The sequence below is a fragment of the Raphanus sativus genome, chromosome 6 (assembly GCF_000801105.2).
Source record: "Raphanus sativus cultivar WK10039 chromosome 6, ASM80110v3, whole genome shotgun sequence".
NCBI classification, from domain to species: domain Eukaryota; kingdom Viridiplantae; phylum Streptophyta; class Magnoliopsida; order Brassicales; family Brassicaceae; genus Raphanus; species Raphanus sativus.
The window spans coordinates 40014324-40037484 of NC_079516.1; the positions used below are offsets into that span (position 1 = coordinate 40014324).

Below are 23161 nucleotides of genomic sequence, written 5' to 3' on the forward strand. Positions count from 1 at the left end.
ATTTTTGATAAATAACTTCGATTCATATGACTGGGTTATGGTCGTCTTACGACTCTTACCTCATATCATTATTGTTATCCCACCATAACTAAAAGAGTGTGTGAATTTTAGCAAAAAAAAAAAAAAAACTTAAAATGTGTGAAGCCACGTCTGAATTAAGAAAAAAAAGAAACAGAAACAATTTTCCCAAGTCATGGAAGCATCCGAGAAACTCAACAAGTGGAGCTGACACCGAAACCTCCTTACCACGTCTACGTGTCGTTATACCATTCGTAGTCTGACATAACACTTGTCTATTTACTTCACCTTACATCAACTTCTCTACTTTACCCCTACGTGTTTTCAGTATTAATCAACAAAACAACCTCTTTCATAAAAAGATCGTCAAGGATAAAATAGTACTTTCTGTAATTTTCCAAACCGCGTAATTTGGCGCGTGTATGTAAGAGACGCCACGCGCCAGCCTCATCACCTCTATAATTATACTTTTGACCACAATGGAACTTCTTCACCATCTTCTTCTTCACTTTACCAAATCGTATCCAATCTTAGGGCAACAGTGAAATTTTCATCGTCTTCTTCTTCTCGATACCTTCGAATCGCATCTCTAGTAAAAAAAAAGAGTTCCTTATCCAACCTGTATCTGAGAATCTTTCAATTCGTTAAAAAGAAAAAAAGTTCGCATCAATGAATCAGAATATTAAAGTATTAACGCTGGATTCGTTACCAGTGGGGTTGAGATTCCGTCCAACAGACGAGGAGCTAGTCCGTTTCTATCTCCGCAGGAAAATCAACGGCCACGATGACGACGTCAAAGCCATCCGAGAGATCGACATCTGCAAATGGGAACCTTGGGACTTACCTGGTACTAACCTATCTTCTTGTAATTTATATTATATATATATTCGCATCACTCACATATAATTAAGCTTCTGTTGTGTTTATAGGTTTCTCGGTGATCAAAACAAACGACTCGGAATGGCTCTTCTTCTGTCCATTGGACCGGAAGTACCCAAACGGAAGTAGACAGAACCGGGCGACGATCGCAGGCTACTGGAAAGCCACAGGGAAAGACCGTAAGATCAAATCCAGCAGGAACAGCATTATCGGCGTGAAGAGGACTCTGGTTTTCCACTCTGGTCGTGCTCCTAAGGGTACACGAACGAACTGGATTATGCACGAGTACCGTGCCACCGAGGATGACCTCCGTGGCACCAATCCTGGCCAGGTAAATAAAATAAAATAAATGAAAAACCGAATTGGTTACTTAATGTGGTTGTTTTTTTTAATATATATGCAGAGTCCTTTTGTTATATGCAAATTGTTCAAGAAACAAGAGTTGAGTTTAGAGGATGAAGCTGCAGAACCTGCTGTCTCGTCCTCTCCAACATCTTCCCCTGATGAGACTAAATCTGAAGTATCAGTGGTCGTTAAAACAGAAGACGTGAAGCGTTATGACGTAGCGGAATCTTCTCTTGTAGTCTCATCCGGTGAGGCTACAACCGCCAAGGTGAGGACATTGCAGAGTTTTAACTTTAGATCATTAAGTGTAGTTTTTTGCTAATTAAAGGAGTTCTTTTTTTTAAAGTTTGAATCACAGCTTGGAGATATTGATTATCTGTCTTTTCCGGAGCTGGAGTCTCTGAACTACACAATGTTCTCCCCATCACACTCTCAACTCCAATCCGAGCTTGGATTCTCTCTCAGCGCATTTCAGTCTGGCTTGAGTGACTTTTCAGGGAACTACAACAACAGCAGCAGCAGCAGCTCCCAGGTTCAGACTCAGTTCGGTACTAACGAAGTGGATACGTACGTATCAGAGTTTGTGGACTCGATTCTTGATCTCCCAGATGAAGCAGTTCCAGAGCAGGACGGGTCAGCGCCACATCAGATAGCATATGCACAGGCACAGCACTCGGTAGGTGACATGAGCAATGAGGTTTCGAGAACAGGTATCATCAAGTTACAGGCTCGAAGGGAACAACCCTCAGGTTGTGCCACTGACTATATAGTCCATGGAAGTGCCTCGAAAAGGTTGCGTCTGCAAAGCAACCTCGACGGTATTAAGTCGAGAAGTCTAGAGATTCAGACTATCAAGAGAGAGGTGAGCATAACAACCACCTTCAAATGAATTTACTCGGTTTCTTGTTTTGTTTTTATTCCGTGGCTTAACAAATGAATGTTACTACTACGCACAGGTTGAGGATACGGATGGAGATAGCATGAAGAAGGGGAAGCAATCAAAGAACAAAACCGGATTCTTGTTTAGAAAGATCGTGTCCATGAGATGTTCGTACGGAGGACTTTTTAGGGCAGCCGTAGTTGCAGTCCTGTTCTTGATGTCAGTGTGCAGTCTGACCGCAGACTTCCGAGCTTCCGTGTTGATCTGAAAACTGTGAAACCTTTGTTATATATAGTGCTCGAACCAGGTTCTTTTTTTTTTTATTTGGTTTTGGTTTCAGTTTTCACCTTATCAAGGGCGAGTGTACGTCTGTATTATTTGTTTGTATACATTGTATAACGTTATGATGAGATGTTAAGACTCTAGCTACTTCTCTGACTTTATTAGAGAGTTCTTGTTACATAATTAAAGCTTTCTTAACGTGTTTTTATTTTTGGCACTTGACAATGAAATAGCAAAGATTACTATTGTCGTATTGTTTCCTGAGGTTTTAAAGATTGCTCTATAAAGGGTGATAAGTACCATTCTTAATAACAGTTTTGAACTTTATAGTTAACAACCATGTGTTGAAGAGAACAAAGTTGGTAGTGGACTTATTTGAAAAGTCTTGTCATGTCTTCTTTCGAATGATCATACCACAACAAGTGCAGTTACAAAAGCATACATGGCAGAACTTCTTATTAGCTTCTCAGGATGTTCACTTGCCAAGATCAACTGCTTAACATTAGTTTCTTAACAAACACAAACAAAACTACAAATGACAACATAAAAGCTCTAAAATGTCCACTGGACCGTGTGTGCACATAAGTGAGGATGAGGATAAATGCCAAGAACATCATGAATCTAGGAAACAAGTATTATATACAAATGAAACAAACATTGTCATTAATCGAGTATTAGATCAAAGACTAACCACAAAGAAAACCTACATTGGTTTCTCTAGAACTTATATCCAAGAAGACTAAGCATGCAATTACGAATGGATGACCCAAGGAAGGATGGCTAGTTTAGACAGAAGGAAGTCTCCTTGAGTACAAACAGACAAAATTTGAAAGTTTCTGACAGCCAGTTCCTTGTCTTTATCAATGGCATGTAACTCATATATGCTCGCTCGTTTCATATTCATTCGAAACTATTTATTATCAAAATGGGAGTAGATAAAATTTTTTTTTTTTGTTTGCACAAAAAAAAACAGAAGAAATGTTAAGTTTTTTTATTAAGATAAATAATTAAAATAGGAAATGATAATTATCTAAATTTCCAATGTATATCGGCCCGGTATTACATGTACATATTTAATAAAAAACGTGATTATCTTAAAACTAATAGTCGTCACTAAATCGTGTAGATAATTACGAATTGACGTTAAAACCCTATAAGACCTCCTGGCCCATTAGTAATTACGATTAATCTTAAAAGCTAATCCTCCTCAGCACTTGGCTGCAGAATCACTTTTCCTTCTTCTTATTCACCAGTCGCTTCCACCTTTTACGACGGGGATGGCGGATGAATTTGTTGAGTACGGCGGTTACGCAGGAGTAGTGCACCCGTACTGGCTTTGGCCTCCGTATCAGCAGCATCCTTCAGTTTCCACTCCGCCGTTTCTCGCAACCCCATCATCCTACGATCATCCGATGAATATTCCTCACGTCTCTTATCTACACCGATCGCCTTCGTATGGTGATAATTCTCGCTCTCCGACCCCGCCGCCTTCATCGTCTCAACCCGGTATATATAATTAATCAACCAAATTTTGAGGTTTAATACTAGTACTGTGACAGTTTCAAACTGTAGAGAGATGAGTCTAGTAGATATGATAATAGATCATGTATTTGTGTTTGTGATTAGTTGCAGGAAATCATCTAGGTCACGGGGGTGAAGATGCTTGCTCATCCTCTCAGGCTGGTGGATATTACCCTTCAATGGAAACACCAACCTCTGGTGTCGTCTACTGTCCTCCTATGGAGAGGCAACGCGTGCCTCCTTACAGCTCGGCTACGGTGTCTTCTTTAGCTGACATGCTAATCAGAAACTCTCAGGAGCCTTTCTATGTCCCTGTTCCTCCTTCTGGTGTTTGTGCTACTACTAGCAGCAGCACCTATGCTTTTGATCTCAACTCTGGTCCACATGAAAGCGTGGATGCTGCTGTCTCTGCTCCTCCTTACCTACGTGTTCCATCTATGCCTATCACACAAGGTTTCTTTGGTGAAAATCGGCCGACTGGGATTCGCTTAGGAGACGGAAGATCGTTCCGTCACAATGTTTCTAGTCACTTCCCTGAGTATATTCAATTTGGTGATGCTACTGGTCATGTCAAGCCTTTGTCAGAGAATCCAGATCTTTGCGATGGGACTGGTTCACGGACTCCCCGGTCTTCCCACCCGCTACAGTTTGATGCCAAGTCCTCCCTTTATCACAAGGCAACCACGTTGGTTGCTGACAGTGAGAATGGTAGCTCCTTGAAGAATGCGATTGGCGATTTAAATTTTGATGAGCAGCATGAATCTCGGAACCACTGTGTGGTATCTTCTGAGGGACCTTCAGCGCCTACTATGGGAAGTGGTGCAATGAAAGCGGATAACAGGAATGCTGCTCAGTCAGCTGTCAGCTATGGAGCCCACTCCGAAGGTTGTGCTAACAAGTCAACTGGTCAATCACTAGTATGTGATCAAGGAGATTTCACATGCCCGGATTCTTCTACAAGAGTTTCTTCCGTGGTTAATGCCATGCATAATCTCTCAGAAGTGCTTGTTTATGAATGCTTCAGCAATAGAAGAAGCTTGCTGAAGCCCGAACAACTTGAGAAAATAGTAGAGAATCTCACCAAGTGCTTAAAGAAAATCACTGGTGACAAGACTATAGCATCAGTTCCAACTCAAGCTATACATGAATCCTGTCCAAACGTGGTCGACCTTAATGAGGTATGTGATGCAGCTCGACCTTGGCATTTGTGATTATAGGTTGAAGTTCAAAAAAAATATCTGTTTTCATGTTGTCTGAGCTGATAATTTATTTCTTATGTTCCGGACCTATTTTGTTTTCATATAAAATACACTTTACTTGTTCTTGTTTGCTGTTAGTTGCTTAATGATACCTTTTCAGGCCCCTAATGTAGTTGCTGAAGACTCTCAAGGGTTTGATGTCAAGCCACAGGACAGCTTTGGCTTCAAAGTCAAAGAATCGGTGGATAAGGATAAGAATGAGATGACGCAGGTATTTATTTACAAAGATTTTTTTTTTTTTTTTTTTTTTTTGCATATTTGTAAACACCTGACTTAATCTTAACTTTGCAGAGTATTAAGAACACACTTGCTTCCAACTTTCCTGATGGTGAGGAAAACCACCCACAAACTCTTTTGTACAAGAATCTCTGGCTCGAAACTGAAGCTGCCTTATGCTCCACAGCTTACCTGGCTCGATACCATCGGATCAAGAACTGGGCTGGTAATCTCAAATTGCAGAATAGAGGTCGGTAACTTTCAAACTGACCGTCTCCTTTGTTTGATAGTATTATTAACCACTAGAGCTGCATTGCAAGAGCATATTCTCCACAATCCCATTCATGTTGTTATTGATGCCATGCCATGCCATGCCACTGCTATGCTAAATTTCGTATAAAGGATAATATACTCAGGCAGTTTAAACACTAAAAATGCTGGTAGATGAGATTAGGATACTGTTACTCTCGGGTATTTGTGAATACCCTTCAAAAGTATTTGTTATAACAGTTCATCTTTTGCTTTTCTCAGAGACCTCTGCAGATGCATCAACCTTTAAGCAGGAACCTTCTCTTAACCCCCCGAAATCAGTTTCCATCATAAACAAGGTAGAGCAGGAGACGGCTGAACCACTCATCAAAGACGGGAGCACTTTTGGGAACAATGTAGTTGCAATGAGTCATGACGCACCACAAAGCTCTAGATTCAACACTGCTCCCGTTGATGCAGTGCTCTCACAGATGAAGCAAGAGTCCCCTGCATCCACCACAGAGGAAAACCATGATGATGTTATAGAAAGGTTTCAGATTCTGAAGCATCAGGAAACAATGCGCAAACTCAAGTCTCAGGAAACCTACTCAGAGACAATGGATGAGCAGGAGGAGGACAATCCAGATGCTTCGGAGATGGCTACTATTGGCAGAAGCAGCCATATGAGTGATGTTATGGGTAGATTTCAGATGCTAAAACGCCGGGAAGCTGAGCAAGTTCAGAAACCTCTCAACAGCGTCGTCGACTTTGATTCAGATTGGGATTCAGAGTTCGAATCAGATTCAGACAGTGACCAAAGGTGTGATTATCTCTTGTCAGACTCGATGATGACAACAGGTGGAAACTCACAGATAGAGACGTGCGCCAACACTGAGCCATCTGCAGATGGAAAAGGCTACGAGAGCCCGACCTCGGATTGGGAACATGTCCTCAAGGATGACTGAGTACTGGAACTTCCTTGGACAATAAGTTTCGATCCTTTAATGGCTTTATTAGTGTATTAATAACAAAAGGCTTTGTGGAACAACATTAAATGAAACTGGTTCCTACTCTTATTCAAAATGTGGTTTGCAGTTATTATATTTTTTAGAAAAAAAGCTTTACAAGTAGCCAATTGCTCTATTGTTTTACAAGAGGTTGATCTCTCCTTGTACACTCTGGTGCTACAAAAACTCACACAAACTTGCGCAACATTAACATAGAAAGGCCATGTAATTCTGTACCTAATTTACATAGTTATTGCTTAATCATATCACTACAGCTAGTTTTTTTTTATTTAATTTTTATAAAGGTAGTTTTGTTTTATTTCTCAGTGGCTAGTGTTATTATTTCTCTCATTTCACTAGTCTGACAAGAAACTCAGAGTATACAAGGTTTCTTCTTTATCAATGCACCTTTTGAAGAAACGAAAACAAAAACATACAAACTATGCGTCCTGAATCGCTAACCAACGTAACTCATGTCTCCAGGACTCAAGAGTCGTAACAGAGGCAAGTGTTGGTACACAAGAAAGACCAAGCAACTGGACCAAAAGAAAAAAAAAAGTAATTTTCCGGTGATTCTTCCAAACCCGGTATAAGTAGATCAACCAGTGAATGAAGACAGAGACAAAGAGAAGATATATCTGTACGGCTTTAACGTTTGACCCATTGGAAACTCTTTCTTGCCTTGGCTTTTCCAGGTTTCTTCCTTTCCACAACTCTCGAGTCTCTTGTCAAAAAACCAGCTGAAAAAACATATCCAAGATTAAAAATAAGATCGTAATCATCAAGAACAATCCATCTAACCAAATGGAAACACATCATGCCTGTCTCTCTGCTAAAGAAGAATATAAAGCTTGCTTACCAGCTCGAAGTGCTGTCCGCATATCTGGTTCCCAGTTTTGCAATGCCCTGCTGATACCCAATTGAATAGCTCCAACTTGACCTTTATTTACCAAACATTTTTGAGTACACGGTTACTTATACTAGCTAGACAAACTTGAGCAACGAGTGACTATATCCCTAGGAGGTGATCGTTGAAAGGGGGTTTACCTGTAGTTCCACCGCCATTAACAGTGCAGTTAATATCCCAACTACCTAAGGTTTTGGTTTCAGCAAGCGGGCGGAGAAGAGCGGCACGGTGATCAAGCATAGGGAAATAGACATCGAACTCTTTGTCGTTAACAAGGAACTTTCCTTTGCCAGGGACAATCCAAACACGGGCAATGCTGCATTTTCTTCTCCCCGTTCCATACGCTCTCCCAGTTTCATCCACTTGTCTGACCCTCGATTTGGCAATCTCCTCTTGCATCTGGAGTTCTATCTCAGCTCTTGAAGACTTCTTAGAACTCTTCTCACGTCGCAGGTTCTCAATCTCAGCCAGAGGAGGCAAGCCCTGGACCCCTTGGAAATCCTTCAAGGCTATCAGACTGTCTAGCATTTCATCTGTTATACCAGACTTTGCTATCAAGTCTCCGAATGCTCGATCAGGACCTGCCATAACAGAGTAAGTTCCAAAAAAAAAAAACGTTTTTCCTTTTCCTAATAGATATATGGTTAAGCAACAATCAATATAGCAAAAGGGTCATGATCCAGAAAGAAGACAATGTTATGTCACACTATATGCCTAATCAACTTGTACAGTGAATTAGAATAATATGAATCCAATCCTGAACAAGTTTCATGGAGAGAGGTAATAAGAAACAACTACTCCAAATGCTAGAGGCAATTTACACTTAATCATAAGAAATTATTAATGATTATGTAACAGGAAGACCAAGGAGGCACAAACAGTGTAACTTCCTAAGTCCTAAACCAAAACATCCAAAATACTCACCAACTCACATCAAACCCGACCAAACTAATTTTCACAAAAATTGGCTTTTAAAAAATAATCAAAAGGCAGAGAGAGAGAAACATACCAAATCAGAGTGCATATGTGTGTTGGTCAACTTGCAAACAAACAAACAAAGTGCTCTCTCTCTGTCTCTCTCAGAGCTTTGGATTCAGGGTTAAGGGTCTGTATGGTATGGGTGGAGGAGGTAAAATCCCCAATTCACATTTGATAATGATGTGATTGTGCCTACTCAGCCCATACATACAGACACTTAATCCCTGAAACCATCCCAAAACACTAGAAACTATATTTTCTCCCCAGATTCGATCCCCAGCCCCCCATCGCTTAACTCTCGATCTACTTTTTTTTTTGACTCAGAAAGTGTAGTTTTTTGCTAATTAAAGGAGTTCTTTTTTTTAAAGTTTGAATCACAGCTTGGAGATATTGATTATCTGTCTTTTCCGGAGCTGGAGTCTCTGAACTACACAATGTTCTCCCCATCACACTCTCAACTCCAATCCGAGCTTGGATTCTCTCTCAGCGCATTTCAGTCTGGCTTGAGTGACTTTTCAGGGAACTACAACAACAGCAGCAGCAGCAGCTCCCAGGTTCAGACTCAGTTCGGTACTAACGAAGTGGATACGTACGTATCAGAGTTTGTGGACTCGATTCTTGATCTCCCAGATGAAGCAGTTCCAGAGCAGGACGGGTCAGCGCCACATCAGATAGCATATGCACAGGCACAGCACTCGGTAGGTGACATGAGCAATGAGGTTTCGAGAACAGGTATCATCAAGTTACAGGCTCGAAGGGAACAACCCTCAGGTTGTGCCACTGACTATATAGTCCATGGAAGTGCCTCGAAAAGGTTGCGTCTGCAAAGCAACCTCGACGGTATTAAGTCGAGAAGTCTAGAGATTCAGACTATCAAGAGAGAGGTGAGCATAACAACCACCTTCAAATGAATTTACTCGGTTTCTTGTTTTGTTTTTATTCCGTGGCTTAACAAATGAATGTTACTACTACGCACAGGTTGAGGATACGGATGGAGATAGCATGAAGAAGGGGAAGCAATCAAAGAACAAAACCGGATTCTTGTTTAGAAAGATCGTGTCCATGAGATGTTCGTACGGAGGACTTTTTAGGGCAGCCGTAGTTGCAGTCCTGTTCTTGATGTCAGTGTGCAGTCTGACCGCAGACTTCCGAGCTTCCGTGTTGATCTGAAAACTGTGAAACCTTTGTTATATATAGTGCTCGAACCAGGTTCTTTTTTTTTTTATTTGGTTTTGGTTTCAGTTTTCACCTTATCAAGGGCGAGTGTACGTCTGTATTATTTGTTTGTATACATTGTATAACGTTATGATGAGATGTTAAGACTCTAGCTACTTCTCTGACTTTATTAGAGAGTTCTTGTTACATAATTAAAGCTTTTTTAACGCGTTTTTCTTGCACTTAACAATGAAATAGCAAGGATTACTATAGCTAGCAATTCGTATTGTTTCCTGAGTTTTAAAGATTGGTCTATAAAGGGTGATAACTGATAAGTACCATTCTTAGTAACAGTTTTGAACTGCTTTATAGTTAACAACCATGTGTTGAAGAGACCAAAGTTGGTAGTGGACTTACTTGAAAAGTCTGTCGTGTCTTCTTTCGAATGATCATATACCACAACAAGTGCCTACAGTTACAAAGGCATATATTAGGATAGGTACAATCGTGGCAGAACTTCTTATTAGCTTCTCAGGATGTTCACTTGCCAATATATCAACTGCTTAACATTAGTTTCTTGACAAACACAAAAGCTCTAAAATGCGCACTGGACCGTGTGTGCACATAAGTGAGGATCAGGATAATGCCAAGAACATCATGAATCTAGAAAACAAGTAAATTATATACAAAGGAAAGAAACATTGTTACCCATCGAGTATTATTAAGATCAAGACTAACCACAAAGAAAACCTACATTGGTTCTCTAGAACTTTTATCTAAGACTAAACATGCAATTACGAATGGATGACTAATTTAGACACAAGAAAGTCTCCTCGAGTGTAACAGACAAAATTTGAAAGTTTTTGACAGCCAGTTCCTTGTCTTTATCAATGGCATGTAACTCATACATGCTCGCTCGTTTCATATTCATTCGAAACTATTTATTACTATGAAAATGGGAGTAGATAAAATGTCTTTCTTTTTTTAAGTTTGCACAAAAAAACAGAAGAAATGTTAAGGTTTTTACTAAGATAAATAATTAAATAGGAAATGGACCAAATGGTAATTATCTTGATTTCCAATGTTTATCGGCCCGCTGTTACATGTATTTTTTTGATAAAAATCGTGATTATCTTAGAACTAATGGTCGTCATTAAATCGTGTGGATAATTACGAAGTGAGGTTAAAACCCTATAAGACCTCCTCGCCCATTAGTAATTACGATTAATCTTAAAAGCACTTTTCCTTCTTCTTCTTATTCACCAGTCGCTTCCACCTTTTACGACGGGGATGGCAGATGAATTTGTTGAGTACGGCGGTTACGCAGGAGTAGTGCACCCGTACTGGCTTTGGCCTCCGTATCAGCAGCATCCTTCAGTTTCCACTCCGCCGTTTCTCGCAACCCCATCATCCTACGATCATCCGATGAATATTCCTCACGTCTCTTATCTACACCCATCGCCTTCGTATGGTGATAATTCTCGCTCTCCGACGCCACCTCCTTCATCGTCTCAACCCGGTATATATATAAATAATTAATCAACCAAATTTGAGGTTTAATAGTAGTACTGTGACGGTTTCAAACTGTAGAGAGATGAGTCTAGTAGATATAATAGTCTAGTAGATATGATTATATGATCATGTATTTGTGTTTGTGTTAGTTGCAGGAGGAAATCATCTAGGTCACGGGGGTGAAGATTCTTGCTCGTCCTCTCCGGGTGGTGGATATTACCCTTCAATGGAAACATCATCATCCTCTGGCGTTGTCTATTGTCCTCCTATGGAGAGGCAACGCGTGCCTCCTTACAGCTCAGCTACAGTCTCTTCTTTAGCTGACATGCTTATCAGAAACTCTCAGGAGCCTTTCTATCTGCCTGTCCCTCCTTCTGGTGTTTGTGCTACTACTAGCAGCAGCACCTATGCTTTTGATCTCAACTCTGGTACACATGAAAGCGTGGATGCTGCTGTCTCTGCTCCTCCTTACCTACGTGTTCCATCTATGCATATCACACAAGGTTTCTTTGGTGGAAATCGGCCGACTGGGATTCGCTTAGGAGATGGAAGATCGTTCCGTGACAATGTTTCTAGTCACTTCCCTGAGTATATTCAATTTGGTGCTTCTGTTGAACCGGTGCTTGGATATGGTGATGCTACTGGTCATGTCACTGTCAAGGCTTTGTCAGAGAATCCAGCTCTTCGCGATGGGACTGGTTCACGGACTCCCCGGTCTTCCCACCCGCTACAGTTTGATGCCAAGTCCTCCCTTTATCACAAGGCAACCGCGTTGGTTGCTGACAGTGAGAATGGTAGCTCCTTGAAGAATGCGATTGGCGATTTAAATTTTGATGAGCAGCATGAATCTCGGAACCACTGTGTGGTATCTTCTGAGGGACCTTCAGCGCCTACTATGGGAAGTGGTGCAATGAAAGCGGATAACAGGAATGCTGCTCAGTCAGCTGTCAGCTATGGAGCCCACTCCGAAGGTTGTGCTAACAAGTCAACTGGTCAATCACTAGTATGTGATCAAGGAGATTTCACATGCCCGGATTCTTCTACAAGAGTTTCTTCCGTGGTTAATGCCATGCATAATCTCTCAGAAGTGCTTGTTTATGAATGCTTCAGCAATAGAAGAAGCTTGCTGAAGCCCGAACAACTTGAGAAAATAGTAGAGAATCTCACCAGGTGCTTAAAGAAAATCACTGGTGACAAGACTATAGCATCAGTTCCAACTCAAGCTATACATGAATCCTGTCCAAACGTGGTCGACCTTAATGAGGTATGTGATGCAGCTCGACCTTGGCATTTGTGATTATAGGTTGAAGTTCAAAAAAAATATCTGTTTTCATGTTGTCTGAGCTGATAATTTATTTCTTATGTTCCGGACCTATTTTGTTTTCATATAAAATACACTTTACTTGTTCTTGTTTGCTGTTAGTTGCTTAATGATACCTTTTCAGGCCCCTAATGTAGTTGCTGAAGACTCTCAAGGGTTTGATGTCAAGCCACAGGACAGCTTTGGCTTCAAAGTCAAAGAATCGGTGGATAAGGATAAGAATGAGATGACGCAGGTATTTATTTACAAAGATTTTTTTTTTTTTTTTTTTTTTTTGCATATTTGTAAACACCTGACTTAATCTTAACTTTGCAGAGTATTAAGAACACACTTGCTTCCAACTTTCCTGATGGTGAGGAAAACCACCCACAAACTCTTTTGTACAAGAATCTCTGGCTCGAAACTGAAGCTGCCTTATGCTCCACAGCTTACCTGGCTCGATACCATCGGATCAAGAACTGGGCTGGTAATCTCAAATTGCAGAATAGAGGTCGGTAACTTTCAAACTGACCGTCTCCTTTGTTTGATAGTATTATTAACCACTAGAGCTGCATTGCAAGAGCATATTCTCCACAATCCCATTCATGTTGTTATTGATGCCATGCCATGCCATGCCACTGCTATGCTAAATTTCGTATAAAGGATAATATACTCAGGCAGTTTAAACACTAAAAATGCTGGTAGATGAGATTAGGATACTGTTACTCTCGGGTATTTGTGAATACCCTTCAAAAGTATTTGTTATAACAGTTCATCTTTTGCTTTTCTCAGAGACCTCTGCAGATGCATCAACCTTTAAGCAGGAACCTTCTCTTAACCCCCCGAAATCAGTTTCCATCATAAACAAGGTAGAGCAGGAGACGGCTGAACCACTCATCAAAGACGGGAGCACTTTTGGGAACAATGTAGTTGCAATGAGTCATGACGCACCACAAAGCTCTAGATTCAACACTGCTCCCGTTGATGCAGTGCTCTCACAGATGAAGCAAGAGTCCCCTGCATCCACCACAGAGGAAAACCATGATGATGTTATAGAAAGGTTTCAGATTCTGAAGCATCAGGAAACAATGCGCAAACTCAAGTCTCAGGAAACCTACTCAGAGACAATGGATGAGCAGGAGGAGGACAATCCAGATGCTTCGGAGATGGCTACTATTGGCAGAAGCAGCCATATGAGTGATGTTATGGGTAGATTTCAGATGCTAAAACGCCGGGAAGCTGAGCAAGTTCAGAAACCTCTCAACAGCGTCGTCGACTTTGATTCAGATTGGGATTCAGAGTTCGAATCAGATTCAGACAGTGACCAAAGGTGTGATTATCTCTTGTCAGACTCGATGATGACAACAGGTGGAAACTCACAGATAGAGACGTGCGCCAACACTGAGCCATCTGCAGATGGAAAAGGCTACGAGAGCCCGACCTCGGATTGGGAACATGTCCTCAAGGATGACTGAGTACTGGAACTTCCTTGGACAATAAGTTTCGATCCTTTAATGGCTTTATTAGTGTATTAATAACAAAAGGCTTTGTGGAACAACATTAAATGAAACTGGTTCCTACTCTTATTCAAAATGTGGTTTGCAGTTATTATATTTTTTAGAAAAAAAGCTTTACAAGTAGCCAATTGCTCTATTGTTTTACAAGAGGTTGATCTCTCCTTGTACACTCTGGTGCTACAAAAACTCACACAAACTTGCGCAACATTAACATAGAAAGGCCATGTAATTCTGTACCTAATTTACATAGTTATTGCTTAATCATATCACTACAGCTAGTTTTTTTTTATTTAATTTTTATAAAGGTAGTTTTGTTTTATTTCTCAGTGGCTAGTGTTATTATTTCTCTCATTTCACTAGTCTGACAAGAAACTCAGAGTATACAAGGTTTCTTCTTTATCAATGCACCTTTTGAAGAAACGAAAACAAAAACATACAAACTATGCGTCCTGAATCGCTAACCAACGTAACTCATGTCTCCAGGACTCAAGAGTCGTAACAGAGGCAAGTGTTGGTACACAAGAAAGACCAAGCAACTGGACCAAAAGAAAAAAAAAAGTAATTTTCCGGTGATTCTTCCAAACCCGGTATAAGTAGATCAACCAGTGAATGAAGACAGAGACAAAGAGAAGATATATCTGTACGGCTTTAACGTTTGACCCATTGGAAACTCTTTCTTGCCTTGGCTTTTCCAGGTTTCTTCCTTTCCACAACTCTCGAGTCTCTTGTCAAAAAACCAGCTGAAAAAACATATCCAAGATTAAAAATAAGATCGTAATCATCAAGAACAATCCATCTAACCAAATGGAAACACATCATGCCTGTCTCTCTGCTAAAGAAGAATATAAAGCTTGCTTACCAGCTCGAAGTGCTGTCCGCATATCTGGTTCCCAGTTTTGCAATGCCCTGCTGATACCCAATTGAATAGCTCCAACTTGACCTTTATTTTACCAAACATTTTTGAGTACACGGTTACTTATACTAGCTAGACAAACTTGAGCAACGAGTGACTATAACCCTAGGAGGTGATCGTTGAAAGGTGTTTTACCTGTAGTTCCACCGCCATTAACAGTGCAGTTAATGTCCCAACTACCTAATGTTTTGGTTTCAGCAAGCGGGCGGAGAAGAGCGGCACGGTGATCAAGCATAGGGAAATAGACATCGAACTCTTTGTCGTTAACAAGGAACTTTCCTTTGCCAGGGACTATCCAAACACGGGCAATGCTGCATTTTCTTCTCCCGGTTCCATACGCTCTCCCAGTTTCATCCACTTGTCTGACCCTCGATTTGGCAATCTCCTCTTGCATCTGGAGTTCTATCTCAGCTCTTGAAGACTTCTTAGAACTCTTCTCACGTCGCAGGTTCTCAATCTCAGCCAGAGGAGGCAAGCCCTGGACCCCTTGGAAATCCTTCAAGGCTATCAGACTGTCTAGCATTTCATCTGTTATACCAGACTTTGCTATCAAGTCTCCGAATGCTCGATCAGGACCTGCCATAACAGAGTAAGTTCCAAAAAAAAAAAACGTTTTTCCTTTTCCTAATAGATATATGGTTAAGCAACAATCAATATAGCAAAAGGGTCATGATCCAGAAAGAAGACAATGTTATGTCACACTATATGCCTAATCAACTTGTACAGTGAATTAGAATAATATGAATCCAATCCTGAACAAGTTTCATGGAGAGAGGTAATAAGAAACAACTACTCCAAATGCTAGAGGCAATTTACACTTAATCATAAGAAATTATTAATGATCATGTAACAGGAAGACCAAGGAGGCACAAACAATGTAACTTCCTAAGTCCTAAACCAAAACATCCAAAATACTCACCAACTCACATCAAACCCGACCAAACTAATTTTTCACAAAAATTGGCTTTTAAAAAATAATCAAAAGGCAGAGAGAGAGAGAAACATACCAAATCAGAGTGCATATGTGTGTTGGTCAACTTGCAAACAAACAAACAAAGTGCTCTCTCTCTCTGTCTCTCTCAGAGCTTTGGATTCAGGGTTAAGGGTCTGTATGGTATGGGTGGAGGAGGTAAAATCCCCAATTCACATTTGATAATGATGTGATTGTGCCTACTCAGCCCATACATACAGACACTTAATCCCTGAAACCATCCCAAAACAATAGAAACTATATTTTCTCCCCAGATTCGATCCCCAGCCCCCCATCGCTTAACTCTCGATCTACTTTTTTTTTGACTCAGAAATACGAGTCGGTGACTGCTATCTCTTGGACCAGACAGGAAGGCCCATTAGTAATATCTGGCCCAAAGGCCCAAACACATACAAAATAATAATAATAAATACACGATACGTCGTCGTCTAACACGTATTGTACGCGGTTCGGATTTTTTGTTAACCCTAATCGAAAAAAGGAAAATAGATAAAAGCATAACAAACGGTGACTTGAGTCCCACCCAACTCACTCCCAGCTTTCGTTTTATTAGTTTTCATCCCATTCCCATTCTCCACAATCACCATTCACCAACTTTGCTAATTCTCCACACACGATGGCTATTATTAGGGTTCGAAAGTCCAACTTGATGATGAAGAAGAAGAAGAAGAGTATCTCTCTCAAAGAGATATCCAAAGCTTCTTTCGAGACCGCTCTTTCCTCCCACAACGTAACCCTAGAAGACGACAACAACGGATGTGGAATACATTCATCCTCCTCGTGGGTGAAATCTCTGCTACTCGGAAGAGGAGCCTACGGTTCGGTTTATCTTGGTAGGAGCAAGACACTCCATACATGTGAACGAGCCATCAAAACCGCTGAGATTTCTCACGCTTCGAGCCTTATGCACGAAGCCAGGATTCTCATCCGTTTACAGTCTCCTTTCATCGTCCGTTGCTACGGCGAAGAGATCGCACGCGAGGACTGTTCTACTCAGTACAATTTGATTCTCGAATACTGCTCTGGCAAAACCATCGCCGACTTGATCGAGGATAATAATGGCGAGTTATTTGAGTCCGATGCTAAAGTTTTTGCTAGGGATGTTCTGTCTGGTCTTACTTACCTACACGACAACAACATTGTTCACTGCGATATAAAACCGGATAATCTATTACTCTCCCCTACCGATCAGCGCTTTAGGTCTACGGGATACTTGACCAAGATCGGTGATTTCGGATTATCTATGGAGAAAGGGTCACTCGAGTACGGTAACGGATACGGCCACAAGAGAGGCACCACGAGGTATGCGGCCCCGGAGCTTATGGGGCATGGCTTTGTGGACTTTGGAGCGGATGTGTGGGCCTTTGGATGCACTGTCTTGGAGATGTTATCGGGAGTATCAGTTTGGGGAGAATACGGTGATCTTGCTTTTGATGATTGGGTCAATCTCATTGGCCACAGCGATCGCATGCCTCATGTACCGGCTTGGTTGTCTACAGAAGCACTAGATTTCTTGAGCAGATGCTTGGAGAGAGACATTAACAAGAGGTGGTCTACGCATGAACTCAAGAACCATCCCTTTGTTCTGCTGTGAGGAAGGCGAAGAAGAGAAACTTAATCTTCTTTCAGCTGTTTGGAACAGTTTTGTATTCTTCTAGTATATGATATAATTTTGTCGTTTGGTAAAGACTTATAATTGCTATTTGTATCACTTTGACTTCTGTTTGTAACTGTTGGTATATATTTTCATATGATATTTTTGTAGACTGGTGATGTCTTCTATATTTGTATCACTTTGAGTTTTGTTTTTTTCATTATAGGTGGTATACTGTTCCAGAACAAATTTGCTATAATGAATGATTGTTATAATAGAGATCCAAATCTGTGTCTGAAGAAACCATTACACGAGGCAAACTAACATGAGAAACCATATTTAGACATAAAAAGCTTTCAGATTTGGCTAGCCATACATACGGAACCTGTCACCAGAGATCATATATAGCATATTAACTGACGGGATGTGAACGATTAATTAATAGCTACCAGACACACACAATAGATGCAGGAGGAACAGTGTATATGTAATTAATTAGTCCACAAAATTCCACTTTCCTTCCATTTGTTTTAGAAACAGAACATATCAATAACACTCAGGAGATTCAAAGCCATAGATTGTCAACTACCACTAGAAACGCTTCTACTCTTTCCTAATCATAATGTAACATGAAACCAGTGCTGGGTTAAGAATCTTTAAGGTTTTTGGATAAACAGAATTATGGGCTCTCTGACAAAAGTTGATAATAACTCCTTTTATATTATTTTTATGAGTTGGATTAGATATAATTAATTAATTTTATAAGTTGGGAGATTTATCTTACGTTTTAACATTTTCTAATCACATTCTTGTGTCACACTAACATTAAAGGTACCCTCAAGGGTTGCTTGGAACTTGGTATGTCTTACCAAATAGAAAATTATCTATTTGGAACAATGTGCTGTGCCTACGACTCATATGTCTCTTGTTCTCAGGCGAAAACTCTCTTTGGGCGGCTTGGAAGAAGCATCAAAAGTTGCTTGGCATAAGTGTTTGGACGACGGTGGAACCCAAAACAACTCTTCATCCTTGAATTCAATCCGCTCAATATTTTTTTTAGCTGAGCTCATCATGTCTTGTAAGGTTCATGATGGACAAACCTCATGTTTTTTGGTTAGATTCATTGACACCCTTCGCTCAGCATGCTGGTCACAGCTTCTGTAGCTGATTCTTGAAACTCTAGAGGATGGTTTTCCATTCTCCATGATATGATAAATTGATAACAGTCTGGCTCTTTAAAATCCACTTGATAATGTTTCTCTGCCTAGTCCAAACTTGAGACCGGACACATTTCTTTGGATCATCGAGAACACAAAATTTAAGGGTCTCTCTTCTCCCAAAACATGGAAAGCAGTCATACCAGGAGCAGATAACCAAATCAGTTTAGTTCAAATGGGGAATGCCAAAGCATGCTTTTGTCATGTAGACGGCTAATCTTAATCGACTACCAACAAGAGTAAGGCTTGTGTCTTAAGATTTTACATCCAAAAACTGTTGTTTGTGTGACAGGGATGATGAAACTAGAGACCACTTGTATCTTCTCTACGATCTCGACTTATCATTACGGGGAATGGGGATTGCAAGACTGGATCCTTATCATAGGATACACCTCATCTGAGATAGTTCTATCTTGGACTCGACATTTCTCTACCTTATCACAACTACTATCAGTAAAATTGTCACTCAGGCGACAATTTACCACATTTGGAAACAATATACACAACTTTGTTCTGCATCTTGATGATTCTTCCCTGGCTTGGATCATATTCAAATCAATCGACAGGAAAGTTTGAAACATAATCACAGCGAAATAACATATGAGAGAGTTCACTACCCTTATCTCTCTTTGGATTCAGTAATCGTATCACTACCAAATCATTCATGTGTTATTTTTTATCTTTTCTTGCCAAATATTTGTTTGTGAGACGTCAAACATATCGGTATTGCATGTTCTGCATAGATCAAACTTAGGCAAAAATCTAAGAGCAATCTTATCCTGATAGAGTTCGAAACAAAATATTATTTTTTAAATTTAAAGATTAAGTTCTAGTGAAAAATATTATTAAATTATTCAGATGAAACATCTAGTGTAGAAGAAGATGCATTACCTTAGCTAAGAATGCTAGGAGCCTCTCGACATGCGGTGAAGAAAAAAAGAGCACTTTCTCAAAAAAAAAATGCATTACCTGTGCAAGATGAAAACCGATCCACTACAAACCTAGGATGGAGATGCGCTCTATTATGGCTTATTTAGGATATGAAATAATAGAAAAGTAGTTCAAAGTATGGTGCGTGTTAAAGCCAAGGAGCATCCAGTTCTGTCATTAGAAATGGGTTTACTGTCATGGAGAATGGTTGAATTTTACATACTCATTTTCCTACATAGGTTGGGCTATATGTATCAATGCAGCATTGTCTTAGAAAGCCTGTGGATCGTGATGGGTATCTAGAGGAGTATATATACACGTAGTTTGTTTTGACTCTTAATATTGTTAGAGGTGGGCTATGATAGGTTCGAGTTTATTATGTGAGATATGACTTTAGACCTTGTTAAATAACAATAAGTTAACTCCCTGTTACTGCGGTGAAAGAGGGGTGAGGCGCTACAGATAAACCATGAGAAGCTGACAGAATTTTCCTCTAACTTGTATACGTAGTGTTGTGATGCAAAACCAGTTGTTAGACTTGTTGAGAATACCTTATTATTTACACCTTATATATATATATGTATGTGAACATTATTTGTCAGAAATAAAAACAGTGCCAAATGAGTTTACTTATGTAATATCATTTTATAATAGAAACACATTTAATAGATCTTTTTATATAAAATATTAATGTGATTAGATGAATGGTATTTTTTATTTGGTGTGAAGATGAATCATATTTTGTATACACTAACTGTAAAGTCTGGAAATGTTTTAAATTTTTGTACACCACTAAAATGCTAATTAACATTCGTTAGATCAAAACGAATATGGTTGTTGTATACGCAACAAAAATATTTTCATTATAGTATCTGCAGGGCCTGAAATCCCCCTGGTACATCTTTCAAAATTAGAAAATTATGTTTTCATATGTACTCTTAGAAGAAAAAAAAATCTTTAAAATGATTTCTTCGAGTTTGATTCGTGTTTGCCTCAATTGTTTTTTTAATTTCTTCGAGTTTGATTTGCATTAGTTCACAATAATTTCAAATATGCAATAGTAAATGCAAAGGCAACCAATAAGAAATAGCCACTTATTTTATTCATCTCGCCACATAATAAGAAAGCTTGTTGATAATGATTAAGCAAATACGAAGGCAAGCTTAATTTGCTCTGGAACCCATATGTGGTGTCAACAAAAATCAAAGGTCAGTCAAGTCAAGTGACTAATAAGATATATTAGACACATAGTTGTCTCACATCGGTAGTTGAAAGGGATACCTAGTAATATATAAGGTGGATGAACCACTCCTCTTATCACCAATTGGTTTTAAGTGTGAAGCCCATCTAGCTTAACATGGTATCAGAGCCCGATCTAAACAATTCAACCCGATCCACATCGATCTGGCCCAAAGTTGGCATATCGATCCTTGTCCGAGAATTCCGAGATTGACGCTCAAAGAGCCATCATCTCGAGGGGGCGTATTAGACACATTGTTGTCCCACATCGGTAGTTAGAAAGGATTCCTAGTAGTATATAAGGTGGATGAGTCACTCCTTTTATCACCAGTTGGTTTTAGGTGGGAAACCCATCTAGCTTAACAAGATCTTCCGAGTTGATTCCACAGGCTCCACTCCACTGCAAATTTTTACTCCTTTACTAAATGAGAAAATTTGCGATACAACCAATTTTGTAGGTGAAATGAAGAAAATATTAATTAGTGATTTTAACTGAATTTATTTGCTAACAATTAGTCCAACTAAAGTCTGGTTTTATCCTCAAACTTGCAAGCTGTCAGTTACACGGACAGAAAGATACGGCGTGTTTAATATTTGATGGAATGGACATATTTATTCAACACTATTAACTATCACACCATGTAAGAGTCAACGTTACTAACATATTTACTGCAAAGTAAGATACTGAAGAGTATGCAGTAACTATGTGGATAAAAATATTTAGTCAAAAAGAAGATATATATGTTGATAAAAATAGTTTGATTTCCCATATATAGAGTATTATTCCATTTACTATTCGATGGTAATCATCTCTGTAACAAAACTTACTGAAGAAACTGGCGAAAACAGGTGGCCAAAAGAAATTGAAGTTGAAGATGATCCGATCAATCAATAACTCTGATGCCTAGACAAAGCAAAGGAAGACGACAGAAGATGGAGTGATACTGACGCCACTATTTTCTACGTGAAAACAATGGAATAGAATATTCATAAATAGTACATAATAAAAAGTCTATTCTATGCCGGGTCAGCCTTAGTCTAGTGGCTAAGTGGCACCCAAGGCACCGGGGTTCGACTCCACCTTTAGGAATTCCTGGGTGTGAAATTTTCACAAACGACAAAAAAAAGAGTCTATTCTATTTACAAATGAACTAAAATATAATATAGAGTAGTATAGTTTAATAAAATTATCAAACAATTATGTAAAGTACGTAGTTAATTTGTCTTAAATCATAAAGATGATCCACACTATAAATACTAAACCCTAAACTTCAATCATTGAAGCGTAAACTTCAATCATTGAAGCGTAAACCTCAATATAAACTCTAAACTCAAATATAAATCATAATCCCAAATACAAATCATAAAATATCAAAATCTAATAATACTGCATAATTTTTAGTTGGTAAATATGAATTTGTCAAATAATCAAATTTCTAGAGGAGGAGAAAACGACAAGATAAAACGTCTATCATGATTCTACAAATACATAAGTATATTCCGTTTAAAGCAGATATAACAAGATGCACACAAATTATCCCAAAAGTATATTACATTATATTCACAATAGTAATATTCTATTTTCATCCAATGTACAACGCTGATTAACAAATACAATGTGTCTATCATATTCGACATCAACGCATATTTAGTTTTATTTGGTTAGAAACAACATTTCAATCCAAACAGAAACACACAAACAGCTTTTCATATATACATGCATGAGTTCCATACTATACGATCAAAAGGCTATACTATTTTGTTACAATATATGTAGGCTACTTCAATTAAAATTGATCCAAATGCTTGTACAGTCATAAAGCTATTATCCCTTCCATTGCGACACTACACACCATCTTCACACTGGTACCCCTAAACTTGTATCCCCCAAACGGATGCACAATCTTGCACAGCACCAGGTTGGGTCGCTTGGAGCCTTGGAAGACGTGCAAATATATGCATGACTATTAAATATGGGAAAAATAGAATGGAAATATGTAAACTATGTGGAATGTTCTTTTTCGTAGGTAAACTTACATTTTCTCCTACAATGGAAGCTCTTAAGGCGGCAGAACAAAAGGTGTATCTAATAGTGATCGAAAAGAACGGTGGGAGTGAGGAGAAAACGGACTGTGACGATGGTGGAAGAGAAAACGGATTTCGATGAGTAAAACAATTAATGCATATATATGGTATTGATTATACAGAAGGAGGTGATTGTGGCGTGATGACTGAAGGCAAAATTGATGAAT

General features: G+C 39.4%; 7 protein-coding genes across 9 annotated transcripts; 5 read left to right on the forward strand and 2 right to left on the reverse strand.

The window, feature by feature from the left end:
• The first annotated feature begins 504 nt into the window (after positions 1-504).
• LOC108813161 (NAC domain-containing protein 62) lies at positions 505-2565 on the forward strand. The gene is made up of 5 exons (XM_018585631.2): positions 505-865; positions 948-1228; positions 1301-1510; positions 1589-2104; positions 2199-2565. The coding sequence occupies exons 1-5, from the start codon at positions 688-690 to the stop codon at positions 2388-2390; spliced, it is 1377 nt and encodes a 458-aa protein (XP_018441133.1). The 5' UTR covers positions 505-687; the 3' UTR covers positions 2391-2565.
• A 1050-nt stretch (positions 2566-3615) lies between these two features.
• Positions 3616-6747, forward strand: LOC130496296 (uncharacterized). Its single transcript, XM_056988272.1, has 6 exons — positions 3616-3910; positions 4031-5103; positions 5285-5395; positions 5476-5512; positions 5588-5650; positions 5932-6747. The coding sequence occupies exons 1-6, from the start codon at positions 3682-3684 to the stop codon at positions 6612-6614; spliced, it is 2196 nt and encodes a 731-aa protein (XP_056844252.1). The 5' UTR covers positions 3616-3681; the 3' UTR covers positions 6615-6747.
• A 240-nt stretch (positions 6748-6987) lies between these two features.
• Positions 6988-8805, reverse strand: LOC108812626 (30S ribosomal protein S9, mitochondrial). The gene is made up of 4 exons (XM_018584939.2): positions 8573-8805; positions 7704-8144; positions 7516-7596; positions 6988-7396 (listed from the first exon to the last, which is right to left on the reverse strand). Exons 2-4 carry the CDS (start codon positions 8089-8091, stop codon positions 7305-7307), a joined length of 561 nt encoding a protein of 186 aa, XP_018440441.1. The 5' UTR covers positions 8092-8144; positions 8573-8805; the 3' UTR covers positions 6988-7304.
• A 71-nt stretch (positions 8806-8876) lies between these two features.
• Positions 8877-9929, forward strand: LOC130496297 (NAC domain-containing protein 62-like). Its single transcript, XM_056988273.1, has 2 exons — positions 8877-9425; positions 9520-9929. Exons 1-2 carry the CDS (start codon positions 8976-8978, stop codon positions 9709-9711), a joined length of 642 nt encoding a protein of 213 aa, XP_056844253.1. The 5' UTR covers positions 8877-8975; the 3' UTR covers positions 9712-9929.
• Positions 9930-10903: 974 nt separating this feature from the next.
• On the forward strand, positions 10904-14116 carry LOC108812625 (uncharacterized). 3 transcript variants are annotated; one of them, XM_018584937.2, is made up of 6 exons: positions 10904-11215; positions 11358-12472; positions 12654-12764; positions 12845-12881; positions 12957-13019; positions 13301-14116. In XM_018584937.2, exons 1-6 carry the CDS (start codon positions 10987-10989, stop codon positions 13981-13983), a joined length of 2238 nt encoding a protein of 745 aa, XP_018440439.2. In that variant the 5' UTR covers positions 10904-10986; the 3' UTR covers positions 13984-14116. The 3 variants fall into 3 exon arrangements, with proteins under 3 accessions (XP_018440439.2, XP_018440437.2, XP_018440436.2); XM_018584935.2 differs by having other exon boundaries at positions 10905-11215; positions 11364-12472; positions 12845-13019; XM_018584934.2 differs by having other exon boundaries at positions 10907-11215; positions 12845-13019.
• A 240-nt stretch (positions 14117-14356) lies between these two features.
• On the reverse strand, positions 14357-16211 carry LOC130496298 (30S ribosomal protein S9, mitochondrial). The gene is made up of 4 exons (XM_056988274.1): positions 15946-16211; positions 15074-15514; positions 14885-14965; positions 14357-14765 (listed from the first exon to the last, which is right to left on the reverse strand). The coding sequence occupies exons 2-4, from the start codon at positions 15459-15461 to the stop codon at positions 14674-14676; spliced, it is 561 nt and encodes a 186-aa protein (XP_056844254.1). The 5' UTR covers positions 15462-15514; positions 15946-16211; the 3' UTR covers positions 14357-14673.
• A 259-nt stretch (positions 16212-16470) lies between these two features.
• On the forward strand, positions 16471-17693 carry LOC108810327 (mitogen-activated protein kinase kinase kinase 17-like). Its single transcript, XM_018582447.2, has one exon. The coding sequence runs from the start codon at positions 16546-16548 to the stop codon at positions 17521-17523; it is 978 nt and encodes a 325-aa protein (XP_018437949.1). The 5' UTR covers positions 16471-16545; the 3' UTR covers positions 17524-17693.
• The last annotated feature ends 5468 nt before the right edge of the window (positions 17694-23161 follow it).

What these genes read in the sequence shown, in the direction of transcription:
- LOC108813161 (XM_018585631.2), top strand. Translation starts at nt 688, where the DNA reads ATGAATCAGAATATTAAAGTATTAACGCTGGATTCGTTACCAGTGGGG. An exon ending in GGAACCTTGGGACTTACCTG is followed by an intron (nt 866 to 947) that starts GTACTAACCTAT and finishes TTGTGTTTATAG; the next exon opens with GTTTCTCGGTGATCAAAACA. An exon ending in TTCAGACTATCAAGAGAGAG is followed by an intron (nt 2,105 to 2,198) that starts GTGAGCATAACA and finishes TACTACGCACAG; the next exon opens with GTTGAGGATACGGATGGAGA.
- LOC130496296 (XM_056988272.1), top strand. Translation starts at nt 3,682, where the DNA reads ATGGCGGATGAATTTGTTGAGTACGGCGGTTACGCAGGAGTAGTGCAC. An exon ending in ATAAGAATGAGATGACGCAG is followed by an intron (nt 5,396 to 5,475) that starts GTATTTATTTAC and finishes TTAACTTTGCAG; the next exon opens with AGTATTAAGAACACACTTGC. An exon ending in TCTCAAATTGCAGAATAGAG is followed by an intron (nt 5,651 to 5,931) that starts GTCGGTAACTTT and finishes TGCTTTTCTCAG; the next exon opens with AGACCTCTGCAGATGCATCA.
- LOC108812626 (XM_018584939.2), bottom strand. Translation starts at nt 8,091, where the DNA reads ATGCTAGACAGTCTGATAGCCTTGAAGGATTTCCAAGGGGTCCAGGGC. An exon ending in TAATGGCGGTGGAACTACAG is followed by an intron (nt 7,597 to 7,703) that starts GTAAACCCCCTT and finishes TGGTAAATAAAG; the next exon opens with GTCAAGTTGGAGCTATTCAA. An exon ending in GCGGACAGCACTTCGAGCTG is followed by an intron (nt 7,397 to 7,515) that starts GTAAGCAAGCTT and finishes ATGTTTTTTCAG; the next exon opens with CTGGTTTTTTGACAAGAGAC.
- LOC130496297 (XM_056988273.1), top strand. Translation starts at nt 8,976, where the DNA reads ATGTTCTCCCCATCACACTCTCAACTCCAATCCGAGCTTGGATTCTCT. An exon ending in TTCAGACTATCAAGAGAGAG is followed by an intron (nt 9,426 to 9,519) that starts GTGAGCATAACA and finishes TACTACGCACAG; the next exon opens with GTTGAGGATACGGATGGAGA.
- LOC108812625 (XM_018584934.2), top strand. Translation starts at nt 10,987, where the DNA reads ATGGCAGATGAATTTGTTGAGTACGGCGGTTACGCAGGAGTAGTGCAC. An exon ending in ACGTGGTCGACCTTAATGAG is followed by an intron (nt 12,473 to 12,653) that starts GTATGTGATGCA and finishes ATACCTTTTCAG; the next exon opens with GCCCCTAATGTAGTTGCTGA. An exon ending in ATAAGAATGAGATGACGCAG is followed by an intron (nt 12,765 to 12,844) that starts GTATTTATTTAC and finishes TTAACTTTGCAG; the next exon opens with AGTATTAAGAACACACTTGC.
- LOC130496298 (XM_056988274.1), bottom strand. Translation starts at nt 15,461, where the DNA reads ATGCTAGACAGTCTGATAGCCTTGAAGGATTTCCAAGGGGTCCAGGGC. An exon ending in TAATGGCGGTGGAACTACAG is followed by an intron (nt 14,966 to 15,073) that starts GTAAAACACCTT and finishes GGTAAAATAAAG; the next exon opens with GTCAAGTTGGAGCTATTCAA. An exon ending in GCGGACAGCACTTCGAGCTG is followed by an intron (nt 14,766 to 14,884) that starts GTAAGCAAGCTT and finishes ATGTTTTTTCAG; the next exon opens with CTGGTTTTTTGACAAGAGAC.
- LOC108810327 (XM_018582447.2), top strand. Translation starts at nt 16,546, where the DNA reads ATGGCTATTATTAGGGTTCGAAAGTCCAACTTGATGATGAAGAAGAAG.